Genomic DNA, 14,625 nt, shown 5'->3' with positions numbered 1-14,625 from the left:
CCACATGATTTACAGTACTTTACTAAAAGTTGTTTTCACTCTAAAAAGTAGCTTGTTTTACTACTTTTAGTACCACACTTTCTGTCGAGTAGCTGATGCTGTTGGATTTTTAATTTAGATTTGAACAAAACTTAAAAAAGTACTGAACTTCCTATCACATAGGTAGTGGTGGTAATGCTTGATAAACGCAACAGCTGCAAACAGTTAATTTTTTGTCATTCAGTATCTGCTATTTGCAATCTGTAACCATCAGTGTATGACTTGCAATGAAATTGCACGATCTCTCACTTTATCATAGGTTGGAGTCATTCTCTGTCTGCTTTGTCTTTCATAGGGTTAGTAGACAAACTATTTCCTCCCACAATGTGTCCAAGTAATTACATAAATGTATACTTTGGTGAACACTTCCCTAGTTTCAAGCATAGCATTTGAGGAAAGTTAGAGATACTCTTAAATCTCTCTGGTGTGATAAATGCTTAGTTTGTGTTGGATTATGTACAGTTAGGATAATAATAATAATAATAATAGCATTTTATATCCTACAATAACTATGGTAATTATGTGATATATATATAATTAACCCAACATAACATTTGGTGGAGTTGAATAAAGTCGATGAATAAAATGTGGAAACCACCTGACTCAGCATAACTCATGTAAGTGTTCACTAAAATGATAAGGAGGAATGTTTACGAAAAGTAGGAAACTGTCAAGGTTATACATACTAGTTAAAAAGATGTTGTACTTACCACAAAATATAAAAAATGGAATGAGTAATTTGTTGAAAAAAGAACCTCCATTCAAAGGTCAGTGTTCCAAATCTCTCTATAAAGTCTTCCAAGTTACAAGAAATCCTAACAAATCTAATAGGTTGTGATTGGTATATGTTATAACATACTTTATTTGAATAGTTTGTGTTTGAAAATGGGAAATTTATAGTTTTTAAATTAAAATCTTCTGATTTATTATGAAATTTGAATGAACATTTTTGATTAAAACCCTAACATTTAAATCCAGATAGTGTTCTCCAGGTAGGTCGTTACGTGAAGAGAAGAAGAACAAGCAATGAGGAGAGCATTAGAGCTGCCAGTAGCCAGCAAGAGAAGATGGGCAAGGCCAATAAAGCATTGAAAGGATGACATTAAAGAAGACATGAATGAGAAAGGAATTGCAGAAGACCCAGTAATGAAAAGAGATGATTGGAGGAAAGCAACAAGTGTGAAGGACAACAACCTCTGCCAAAGGGAAAAGCTGAAGAAGAAACATTCTTGAATTGCATTTGATGAACTTTTCCAAGTACTAGTTCTGTCATTTAAATATGCTTAACTGTGTCAGGAAGATTTGATAGGATTTGAACAACTATGTCTTTGATTTATCTGCATGTTCTGTTAATTTGTAAAGATTTAATGTAGTCTTTCTTGAGAAGTTATGTGATGTATTGATATTACAGTTCAAAAATAAATAAATCTGTTGCTTATGGACTGAAGTTAAAACCCTGTTTTATGCCCTTTCTCTCTTTAATGATGTGTGAGCCAAATCATATGAATGTATTATTAAGTGAAACATTATGGCTTGTATAAATTCATTCACTGTAAAACATTGATATATGTATCTTTTTTTTTTTTATGGTGAGTGTGAGCAAAAAAGTATTTAGTATCATCTATGCAAACCATTAATTTACCAGCTTTGTGAAAATATCTATTAATTACAGAATTAATTTGTTCACTGTCTATCTAATACTATAACTAAAGGTAGGCATGTATAAAGGTTGTTGAAATAAAATGTCTCAATAGATTTAGCTTTGACATTTGTTTGCATTCCATGGAATTTTCCATAATTATGTATGGATTAATACCCGTCCTTTCTTTCATAATTCTAAAATAGTTCTTCAAATGTTCATTGATGTACTTAAGGCCTTTACTTATTAAAATGAATACAGTTTTTGTATTGGCTTTTTGGCTCTAGCTATGAAACTGTATTTATAGTATGACTTGTGAAGCTTAGGTCCCTTACACATCAAAAGCCTTAAAGTTTCATTTTGAACAATGTTAAGGTTTACAATAATGACATGTTGAATGGGTGTGTAAGTGTAAGAAGTAGGATGAGGAAAGAACATTATTCAGTTTGTCATTATTAATGTTATCTAAAACCCAATCACAATTAAAAACTATCAAATTTGGTAAAGTTTAACTTACTGATGGAGATTTATCATTACAGGTTACACATAGTAATTGTTGTAGACTTTTAATACATTAATTAATCTAATAATACATTACAGATTATTAAGCTATATGCTTTTGTCAATAAATGGAGCAATGAAGAATACTTTATTTTTGTTAGATGTTTTGTTTTTACTTGGAAAGGCTGCTGCTAAGTAGCACAGTACAGCAAATTTGAATTGATTATCAACATCTTTGGAGTTGAAATTCAACTTGGTTTGAGTAATCATACATTTATTAACTTTAAGGCTTCACAATGCAACATACAGCAAACCAAGACCATTTGTTTAAGATAATAGAAGTAATTCGATTAATGGTAAATGTCTTAATCCTATAAGTTTTTACTGTAACCATGAGGATGACATTTAATACGTTGAAAAAATAAGGATTAACTGAAAATCTGGAATTTTAAGAAATGTTGGAGAATGTAACTAAAAGATGGCTGTCTGTTCACAAGTACGTGTAATGATGTATTCTGGTCTGTAAAAACTCACTAGTCAAACATTTGGGTCTGTTAGTCAGAAATGTTTCACATTTTACAATACTGAACAGATGACTAAAGTGGTGTACACATACAGAATTTCCTGCAATTCTTGATGTTAATTCCGCCTTATATTTCTTCTAGGTACACGAATATAACTGAATTACAGATATGCTCTAAACAAATGTTTAATTTTCTTTTCTGTTCATTGTTTCAGGCCAACTAGAACTGCTTGGTCAGTTTGTGCAGTAGCCTGAGTTTATTTCTTCTGCTTTAATCACCTCTAGATTACATAGCAAGATGGAGGAAAACAAACACCATTTATTTTACAAATATATGGATGCTGTGCTTAGACAAAACTCAGAATTGGCCTTAAACTTGTACAAAAAGTTGTGTTGATGATAATACTTGTTAAATTGAAATAACTACATATTTCATGACTACAACACTGGTGATGTATTGAAGTTTAAGGTGGGAATGGCTGACATAATGTTCCTATTAACTCTGCAATAAACTATTCCCAGTGGAAGTCTACAGGTCCCAATAGAATTCTTAGACACACATTGTGCACAACTGTTTTGCAACCCTGGTGTGCAGAATTGTTTGTGTGTAAATACCACAGAGTAATAATTCAAATAGACAGGAAATACATAGAAAATTCTGCTACTTAATATGTCCTAATGTGCACGTACATAGAATATTCATTTCATGTGCTTAAGATGTATTTATATATGCTCATTCAGACATTAAGTTTCAATTAAAAAATCCATTGCTATTGTGTTTCATCATTTCAGAAAGTTATGTTAGTACTCTGAAAATATTTTAAACTTGACAGTTTTTCGTCATTTACAAGTGTAGTTTTTTAATTTAATTTAATTTTTTAGGTTGCCTACCAAAAAATCCTACAGCTGTCTTACATTGACAAGTTTTTAGATGACATTCAACGTGAGTTTCGTGATAAGTACAAGGGAGACTTGGAGAGTTGTCAGTTCTTCTCAAATTTTGATCTTGGAAATGAATTTGAAAAGGTATTCACCAAAGCCATATAATTTTTCACTTACTAGTGCATGGAAATTACTGAGAGATTAAGCCCCAAAAAAATCATTATGATACTTTTTCAGAATATAAACATGATTATGATTTACTGTTAAAACCTTTTTTGAAAGTGGAACAATTTGTAGTATTTTGTTTTCTTTACTTATATTTATCATAGCAAATAATTTACAAAATAAGTAAAAACTAAAGAAATTAAGAAATGTTCCCAGATTTTTTTCTCAAATTTGTATTGAAACTACCCAAATTAGTAGAGTTAAGCAACTTTAACCACAAATGTCAGTCTGCATTTCTTATGTATCACCTTTCAAACAAACAGAATGTTGAACACTGCAGGGTGAGAACACATTATGCTTATGTGTTAGTGTGATGGAAGATATGGTTTAGTTTTTAATGGTAGAATTAAGTTAAATTTTTGTTTTTATACATAGTTCACCAATATTGTTATTGGGCCAAATAATCTTTTCTTAACTAAATAATTTCCTCTAAACCAGAAAACTTTTAAGATGTTTTAATTTGATTTCAGGATCAAAATGTTTTTGATATAAAAATTTTAAATTTTTATTTTCATTATGTTTCACATGTTTGCATTTTCATTATTTGTACTCTGCATTTAATTATTCACAATTCAAGGTCTTAGCTTCTGCCGAAGAATATGGTAGAATGATGACAAGTCAGCCAAGGAAGATGCGCACTTTTGACGAATCACTGAAATCTAAGAAAACTGTAGCTTCTATGATAGAAAACAAGGATACTAAGTCTACCTCAAAAGAAAAAGAAAGTAAAGAGACTCTCAAAGAAAAAGGTGACTGTATGTCAGAACTTATAAGAAAACTTATATTTTGTGTTACTTTATTAAGCAGTATAACAATGAAAGTTATGAACTTTGTGTAGTATTAAACTAACTTTAGTCATGTTATCTTGCTCAATAGCTAGTTAGCAAAGTTTTATACACAGTCATTTCTTTAGAGAAACTGTGAGGCAGGTTGTACATCACCCAGGGACTCAATTAAAATAGGCTCTGGTTAAATTGCACACATAAACCCCTCCCATTCTCTCTGCATCTTCCAGCTTTCCTAAAGATTTGGGGTCTGTGCCCAAATATTTTGAACATTCTGCTAATTTGCTGCATGCATTATACTTGAAAGAAGTTGCAAACATACAACAACAATACAAAAAATGGTAATAGGCAGCAGACAGACTGCATTTATGTTATTATACCACAAGTACATGCAAGTCATGACTCAAAATTTGCAATACAAATATGAGGAGAATGGTTTGTTCTGAAACTTTCCTACATTTCTTCATCATTCAGCCTTTAACCCATCTGGTCATTTAACTAAATCTGGTATCTATGTCATAACCTCAAAACTGGCTTTTTAACAAAGTTGAACTAAAATTGCCTTGCAGTACTAACACCAGTACTTAAAAAAATACAAAATTATGCGAAAGAACACAGAATCGTTTTCCATAATTGTGTATCTAATAGGATGAACAAATCTCTAAATATAAAGAAATAATAAAGACATTTGTAGTTGTAAGTTTAACTTTAACTTGGTTTAAGGCCTGTTCACATTTATTTACTTAGTTTTATTGTTAATAAGATTTTAGTTTTACTTTTTATTTTCCCTAAATTGACTTTGGCTAATTAAGAATGCATTTAAGAAGATTAAATTGAGAGAAAAGCTAGAAGATTTAACAAACTTTAGGAAAGCTAGGAATGTTTTTTAAAAAGAAACTTCAAAATTGAAAATTTTACTTTTACTTATTGTGTGGAGGGATTTGCAGACTGAGACAGCATTGAAGGACCAGGTGGTCTCTTGTTGTCCATATGTTTATCACTAGGATAAGAAATTCTTATGTGTCAAATAGATAATGTCATAATCTCTTGAGCTTAATTTCTTTTAGGAGAGAAGTGGAATGACTAGCTTTGAACATGATGGACTTACCCTGAAATACAAACTAGATAATGAATTTGAATTGGTTTTTGTGGTAAGTGTAAACTTGTTTTATATGGTGATGTCATAAAATTTTCATATTTTCAATTATGAGTTTTATTTCAGATTCTGTATAGCTTGGCACAGTATGTAGTTTCTAGTATTCACTAGGTTTCATAATTGTTTCTTAAATGAAATGCTCAAGTTATTTTGCAGCAAAACTTGGATGTAACATAATTTATGCAATTTATTATTGATTCCAAAATTCAAATAGAAAAATATTTTATACTTTGTATTCTGATGAAGTGAGAAAAGTTTATAAAAAGTTTGTGATGGTTTGAAGAGTAATATTTTGTAAATTGTTTAGCCCAGGAACTTCTCTAAAGGGTTCTTTGTGTGTTTCATGAATCAGCTGTAGATTAAATTATGATTCAAATTTAGATCATACATCTTGAAAGTGATGGTGAAGAATACAGTACTTTTTATGTAAAGTTATTCTTTTCACCTTTATTATTTCATGAAAAATTTCTATACATAGAATGATTAATACAACTGGATATATTTGTAATATTAAACTGTTCATTAATAATCAATTCAGCAAATAGATAAAATTGCAAATATCTGTGCATCTAAAGGTTATCTATGATCATGAAACAAAAATAATAATTGGCATGAGGTTTGGATCAGTATGACTTGAGCCCTTTAATGTAAATCACTACTAAAGTGAAAATGGCAACCATTAATATTGAGAAGGAATGATACTTTTGAAAAATAAAGTACTGTATGGTGTTGTTAGGAAAAGCAGAAGGTGAATCAGTAAGACAGTAAGATTAGTAAAAACAAGTTCTTTCCTATCTCCTGCAAGGCAAATGGCTACCACATGACGAGGCAGCACCTGTCAGCACAAACCCTTGGGTTGTCACATAGTACTTAACTAAATATTTGGGTAGAAGTTTAGATCATACTCAGTCATACTAGATGTCCTAATAAAGCATTAAAGGTACTTAATAACGTAGCAAAACGACAGGTAGTATATATTGAAATTAAAATACACACCTGAAGTAAAACAGTTCGTATTAAAGCATTTACAGACGATGTAAAAAGCTTAGATGTTCCATGAAAACACCATAACACGATGCCACTTTTGCTAAATATTGTAAAAAAGTCTAACATATTGTAAAACCTTTTTGAACAACTCACTCGTCAACTTATCTTGCAGTTACCAGAACACACTTGTTTTACGAACTACTTTAATATAAAAATTGAAACAATGATATTAGGTGTTCAGCCATCCATAGATATTATTCACACTGAAGTTTTACTTTACTATTTGATAATAACTCCTGATTTCTTATGGCTATGGCAATAAACACTAAATTGTTTGAGACTGACCAGTGTTTGAAAGCAAGACAAGTGATGGTTTCTTATAGCTTGTTATTTACAATGATGAATGTTGTATGCTCATTGACTCTAGTCTACAGCCACTTATGTAGTTAGCCAACCTAAACACCATCCACAGGATGCTGCCTCATGGTAAGACCCTCTGGTGGTTTGCTCATGAACCACATAATAAACACCTGCCTGGGCCATTCTGCACAGATAATCTCATTGCCTTCTAGTAGTACTATTTGGAGCTATTCACCCAGTATTACAAAAATACACAACTACCCATCCCTAGTAGAATATTTTGCAACTAACTGCCCTTGGGTACGACTGTGGAACTATGGAGACAGGGGTCACATGACCTCCCAGCTTCACCTTTCCACCTAGTACAGTAAATTAGTGTTTATGATATTACACATCACATGGCTACATCAACCAATCAGCTGGTTAACTATTCACATAGTTGTATTGGCAATATAAGCTGTAATGTATTGAGGGCAACCAGCATGTGTGGGCACAACATGAAAAAAATAAACACAACTAAAAATTTATCAATATTTAGAAAGAGTATGTGCCCAAAAATTAAAATACTATAGACACAAGTTTAGATGCAATTGGGCAGATAACTTTTGGGGGTACAATAAGTAATACAAACTTTCAGTCTACTAAATTAATTTTCTTCAACAGACAGTTTTGGAAAACTCTGGATATCAAAAGTACTTATAAAGAAACCTTTAAATTTTCTATGTTGAGATATAGATTTATATTACTTAAACATCTTCAATAATTCTGGTAATTTCTTACAAGCTCACCTTGTCCATTCTCTGCTCTTAACTGATACTGAACCATAGGATCAAGAATGTTACTTGTATCATGAAGTTCTGTAGCATCTTCAATTGTATTTACTGAGCTATCTACAATAAAAAAGGAAATACAGTTGAAAACAAACATCTCCAAACTTACAATATCAGATATCTGGCATCTGATTATCTTTCTTTCACTAAATTTGTTTTATATTATGATGGCACAATAAATTTTATATAATTTTATCACACTTTAAGGACCATCAAGAATGTCATTAATCTGTTAAAATTTCCAGTTAGTGGGCCCATAGTGGGTGGTAGTTCCATGTACCGAGGAATACCACACTGTCAATCTATCTCAACAAAGAGAAAACTAATTATTAAATCCAGCCATGGTCCTCCAGATATTCATCAACACATTTCTTAACTCATTGCCATACCTTGTCATCATACCTATTAAATGAGAAGTTTGTAATTAATTTGGATATGTATATGTAAACCATTATTTAAGCTTACTGTCTTATAATCATATATAAAATATTTTGCATTATTTATTACAGGTTGTTCATTATTCACAAAAAACAGTATAAATGGATTAAACATGAGTAAAGGTACAGCCTGTATAACTATAAATGTCAATTTGTTCTTCAGATTTATTTATAAACCTATTGGAGAAATGAAACTGCCTCAACTGAAGTTGTGTCTGACCTTTCTATATCTTAAATCTATTTATGATCTGTTGTCATAACATCTTCAGCATTCAATAATGAAAAACTTGATGCTTCAATCCAGATTTAAAAGAAATCAAAGATCTTAATACTGGTTTTGAAGCCTACAAAAGATATGTAAGAAATTTTACCTAAACAAAATACTTAAGTGACTGTTTGATTTTTCAAGCAAATAGTTTAAACTAAATGTTGTATATGTAGTAAAGAATTTTACAGATTTTTTTATGGTAATTTTGATTCAATTTTTTTACAATGCAGTAACAAAACAAACTATAAACAGTATCAATGCCAGTGATAAATATATTTAGGTTGATTAGATTTTAAGGTAATTAAATCATAACACACTCAGATTATAAAACTCGAACCCACCCCCTCTTACATGCGGGAAAAGTTGTAAACAATCGATTATGCAAAAAATAAACTGTGAAAATCATATTTTCACTTTCATTGCTGCCGATATAGATACCTCACTGAGGAGTAAGTTTTTTCAAGCAAGTTCTTGTTGTAGAAGAGTTTATTATGAAATTCAGAGCATCTGTCATTCATTTTCATCCTTGAGTTATTTTCAAGAAATGTTTCAAAACTTTGAAATTGAAAATTGACTGTGAAAAGAACATGTCATTTGCATCCAACTACTTATGTTTTGGTGGGTGCAAAATCATGTGCTCAGTAACATATGCAATAGTGACCTATGTCTGCTGCAGCCTGCCTTATAGCAAACTTCAGAGGAAGTAGCATAGGCAACGCGAGTCATTCCAGACTATAGTAATTTCCCTACACAGATAAAAAAAAAAAATAATTTTTGTTGATTCAGAGTTAGAGGAGAGAATCAAAGGCCTGAAGTATGTACAAGTTAAAGATTACTGACAAAAATGAAAACCAGGACATTTAGGCACCATAAAAGAATCCATTGGGATACCTTTGAAAAAAACAGGATTGTTCCTGCAAAACCCCAACTATCTTAGATTTCTATTCATGTATTTACAAAAAAACTAAGCAATCATATATAATTTCTACTAAAGATAGTGTTCAATGATATACAACTCAAAACTATATTAAAACCCTTATCTAAAACATTAAGTTTTCATTCTCAGAAAATGGCATTTCTCTTCAGAGATTATGATCATTAATATTCTTAAGTTTTAAACTATATTTTTATACAGTCTTCATAAAATAATCTAAAAACTGAAAACATGAGCTCCAGCTGAACTGGAAATTATAATGTATGGAAGCTTATGAAAATACCCGAATGTCATGCTTGTACCCAGTTGTACGTACTGTTCAGTTTTCACCTGGATGTAAATGAAGAAAGTATCTCTTAGTACTTTTATTTTCTTTTTTTATATATATTGACTTAAAAACACAAAAACAGTACCAAGATAAAAATACAGATACAAGTATTGTTTATTATTATTATTATCAACCTCTGATCAATACCACATAGATAAGAACTACGAATTATATCTATAATCAATATAGTTTATTTTATATATTGGATGTGACAATCTAGTGTTCTACCGACATATGCTGACAACAACCTTAACTAGCTCAAAAATGAAAAGTAACAAGTAATCCTGGAAACTGTTTATTAACATATAAATAAGAATTACACAAGACAAGTCATAAACATAAAATAATGGTCTATCTTGGCTGTTGCATCCACTAAACTACACTATTAAATAAAGAAACTTAAAACAAAACAAAAACTTAAAGTTAACCCTTATCATTCATATAGTTATAAAACTTTCTCTGAAACTCACTTAAATTTACTACCTCAACAACATCTGAAGGCAACCCATTCCAGGGGCCAACTTCCCTGTTAGAAAAATAAAATTGTCTTAGCTGACATTCACTTGCTGAGTGGAGAATCCAATCAGGCACTGATAGGATAAAATCTGGATTGTAATGCCTGTGGAAGCAACAGTAAAGAAAACTACTAACCCATGAACTCTCTCTTAATTTTGCAGTTAAGTATTTATACACCAAAGCTCAGCATATGTTGATGTCTCATTCAGTTATTTACTTGAGACTATAACACAAGCCAATTAACAATAAACACCCTGAACAAAGCATGTGACTGTTGAGTTACATTATACACTGTAGTTTAAGCTTAGACAAGATGGTTACACAAAATGTCAGTAGGAAACTTGCAAGTTATTATGAACAGAGGTTATGTATTGTGAAGTAATAAATATGTAGTGATCATATGTCAACAGGTGTTTGCATCTGGAAGAAGAAATAATAACTTAATTCTAACTAGAAGTGTGCTACATCATAAAACAATAACTTACAATGATTAGGGTGCACTGATTCATCAGCTTGGAACCCTCACTGTTAGCAATATTTTGGCCATAATCCAAATATGATGAGAGGACACAAGTAAGATACAGAAAAGACAAGCTACGTGCTATTTAACACTTTTCTAACAAGGTAATTGGTTTATAGAATGATTGGCCATTGGTAATAGTGGAAGCAACATTTGCCAAGAGTTTAAAATATAAAAAACAAAGAATGATCTTACGCTTTTACTTTACTTCAAAAGTGGGTGTAAAGGGACAACCTTTAAGGAACAGAGGGTCCCTTGTTGTCCATACACTATGTTCATAACATCTTATGAGGTTCAGCCAGTTTAAAATATTTAGGTTAGTTATAATTCCATATAATACACAGAAAGTGCTAAATAATCTTCTTAATAGTATATATATAATAGAAAATTAATATACACACAAAACATGTTAACCAATATTGTTAATAAAACTAACATTAAAGAAATTGACAACATCTTCATGCAACTTATAATATTTAATAATATCCCAATATATTTCTTGTTAATGTGGCACAGTTGAATTTTATAAATACTCTTGTTTACTGCACATACAATATACTGCTGTAACTTAAATTCAACATGCATCATATTACAATTAAGTGATGACAAAAATGTAATAAGTTACACATAAATTTGAACACATTTGGTAGCATTTTTGGATATACTATAACATTTTAAGGCTTACCATCAGCTTGCATGTGTGAGGTATCATCAGATGCTCCTGAATCATTTACCTTGTCACCACTGCTGAAAGAATACAACCAAAACACTACACTGTGTGAGTGTATTTAAAAATTTAAACAAGGATGCATCAAAACAAGACAGGCATAAAAGTTTGGTAAAATGTAAATTAGAAATTATCCATACTAATTCAATATAAACAAAACATGCCTGTTCCAGTTTCATTGTAAATCAAGAAACAAATCTCAAACATGATAAAAAAGATGAACACAAAGATTAAACAGGGTAGAAAAATTATAGATATATAACTATACACCTCTGTGTCAAAGGTCAAAAATAATTCAAATAATTTGCAAACATCATAAATTCAGAACAGTCTTCAAAAAGTCATACCTTAATAATATATTAGTACATGCCAAACTGCATAAAAATCCAGTAGGCAGCAACACACAATACAGAAGTCAAGAGCTCAATAAACATAGAAGAATGTATTAATACTGTATCAGCAGTGGCCCATTATTTTAGAAAAAAAGGTCGCATAATTAAATGTAACAATATTAAGACAATGCGATACCACACACAATAAAAAAATAAAGGAAGCTTTAACATCATCTAATACAATCAACCTATGACATGAGTAAGTCAGACTTGGATACTCCTCTTGAAAACATTTGGATAGATTGCAAAGTCTCAGTGGAATGAGAACACAAGGAGAGGACACCATGTGCACAACTGCCTTTCTGACAAGGAGACCTGGGTTCAAATCCTAGTTCCTGCCACCACAATCAGTGCTTACTAGGTACTCCCTGAAGATGGCAACAGAAATATGATGGAAAACTGATTAGAATTATATGTTGATGACCATAAAGACATTGTCTGTACTAACTTTAGAAGCCCACTGAACAGACAGTTTGGTTCGGTTCTGTGGCAAAACATATCTTCCTAGTATCAATACTGTTAAATTTAGTATTAAAACTTTAAATGTAGTTTAAAAAAATTAAAGTACGTAAAGTTTATATCGTATAAGGCTTAAAGTTAAAAATAAAATATTGGTATTGAACTTTGAACCTAACTTGAACTTGCCCACCGATGTTAACATTGCGTACTAACTATTATTAGCGTCAACACCAAATAACGCTAATAATATACAACAAATCTTCAGCTTTGAGATATGGTATCTTATTATTAATAAGCGTATAAACCATTTAAAAGACACGAGGATAATAAATAATATTTGTCATAAATCATTACATCTGCATGATGTGGCACAGCAGTCAGTACGTATGTTATCTTACATGGCCATCACATCGGCTGATGTTTTGTAATACGCAGAATATTAACTTTGCTTAATTTAAATAGCACAAACGTGCAACATCAGTTTTTACCTAGTATCTATATCTTGATCTAAGAGATCCATGTGGGTGACCAAAACTGGCAGAAGGTTTTGAATTTACCAGGAAGCGCACACACTCGATCACGGGACCAAACAACACGTCATGTGAGTTGTGAAAATAAGCATGTGACAAAATGGCGGATACTTATAAGGTTAGGGGAAGCTGCAATTATTACTTTTTCATCACATCCAGTTTTTGGAAGACGTATTATTTTTTTAAAGAGTGATACAGTAAATATAACAGATATATTTTCTTTTTATGGTGTCTCAAATTTGTCAGAGACAATTATTAAATTACTTTATTCCTTGGCTTTAAATAAAATATATATCATAATGTATTTTACTTGTATATTTACTGGCTTAAATAAATACATATATATAATTTGTTGTGGTTCTACACTTTCAAATAATTGCTTAGGTTTGATAATAATGCACAGTAGCGTAAGAAGTGGTGGGACAGGACCCCTCACTTTTCAACTTGTCCCAGTAAAAATGCATCAAAATTACTCTCAAGAAAAGCAGTAGAATGCATAGAATTTAATCCAGAGCCGGCCCGGCATGGCCAGGTGGTTAGGGCGCTCGACTCGCAATCTGAGGGGCGCGGGTTCCAATCCCCGTCACACCAAACATGCTCGCCCTTTCAGCCGTGGGGACGTTATCATGTACAGTCAATCCCACTGTTCGTTGATCAAAGAGTAGCCCAAGAGTTGGCGGTGGGTGGTGATGACTAGCTGACTTCCCCCTAGTCTTACACTGCTAAATTAGGGACGGCTAGAGCAGATAACTCCCGAGTAGCTTTGCGCGAAATTCAAAAAACAAACAAAACAATAATCCAGAGTTCAAGATCTACTTGTGCTCTGAGGCGAGCCTTGGACTATAATTTGTGCGCCTGTGGCGCATATTCTCTGGTTTCACTCAGTCAAATATATCTTGTTCCCTTCCATCTTTTAATTTGTCTCCTAAGCCTCTGATACAGTATAAGAAATGCATATAATTCAACATTAAATACCAAATGTACTTTTAAGCAGTGTAATTGATATTGGCACATATTAGTTGATTTGAGGAAACATCTTAATTATAATTGTAGCGTTATCATAAAAGTGTCCAGTCTCTTACTTGAGGCACAATTTACATTACACAGAGAGACTGTCAAATCTCTCTCAATACATGCACGAGTACATTTAGTTATTTTTTATATTATTATTTATTTATTTAACGGATAAATTTGCTGGCTGCTAGAGTAAAGTAAAATATATTAACATATCCTGAAGAAGAGTTGAGGCTCGGAACGTCGATATAAATTAATAACACTGCTACCTCTTGCTTTTTAACCGTTTTCTTCATCAAAATAAATTGACTCGAGGCATCTCGTAACTGTGTATCGAACTCTTGATGTCCACGTGCCAAAATTACAGGAGCTGGATAATACGTAGTTCCTATTACTATATATATTATCATAAAGAGAACTGGTAATGAGGGAACTACTTACCTGTATTATTACTATATATTATAATAAAGAGAACTGGTAATGAGATACAGGTAAGTAGTTCCTATTACTATATATTATAATAAAGAGAACTGGTAATGAGATACAGGTAAGTAGTTCCTATTACTATATATT

General features: G+C 31.5%; 2 protein-coding genes across 9 annotated transcripts in view; one reads left to right on the top strand and one right to left on the bottom strand.

Moving 5' to 3' along the window:
* Positions 1-13,141, bottom strand: part of LOC106457933 (upstream stimulatory factor 2-like) — a 22,726-nt gene extending 9,585 nt beyond the window's left edge. The window contains exons 1-3 of one of the 8 annotated variants that reach the window (XM_022384021.1): positions 12,997-13,141; positions 11,616-11,677; positions 7,886-7,987 (exon numbers count right to left, since the gene is read on the bottom strand). In XM_022384021.1, the coding sequence (XP_022239729.1) occupies positions 7,886-7,987; positions 11,616-11,677; positions 12,997-13,028 (196 nt within the window). In that variant the 5' untranslated portion in view covers positions 13,029-13,141. Of the gene's footprint in view, positions 1-7,885; positions 7,988-9,849; positions 9,879-11,615; positions 11,678-12,862 lie in introns of those variants that run through there. The other 7 variants (XM_022384019.1, XM_022384020.1, XM_022384022.1 and 4 more) reach the window with 7 other exon arrangements.
* The window catches only part of LOC106457941 (signal recognition particle receptor subunit alpha homolog), a 35,060-nt gene continuing 24,003 nt past the window's right edge, over positions 3,569-14,625 (top strand). The window contains exons 1-2 of the mRNA XM_013917388.2: positions 3,569-3,728; positions 4,387-4,558. Coding sequence (XP_013772842.1) covers positions 4,417-4,558 — 142 coding nt within the window. The 5' untranslated portion in view covers positions 3,569-3,728; positions 4,387-4,416. The remainder of the gene's footprint in view (positions 3,729-4,386; positions 4,559-14,625) is intronic.

The sequence above is a fragment of the Limulus polyphemus genome, unplaced genomic scaffold (assembly GCF_000517525.1).
Source record: "Limulus polyphemus unplaced genomic scaffold, Limulus_polyphemus-2.1.2 Scaffold394, whole genome shotgun sequence".
Lineage (NCBI taxonomy): Eukaryota > Metazoa > Arthropoda > Merostomata > Xiphosura > Limulidae > Limulus > Limulus polyphemus.
This window is presented reverse-complemented; position numbering and strand designations above follow the sequence as displayed.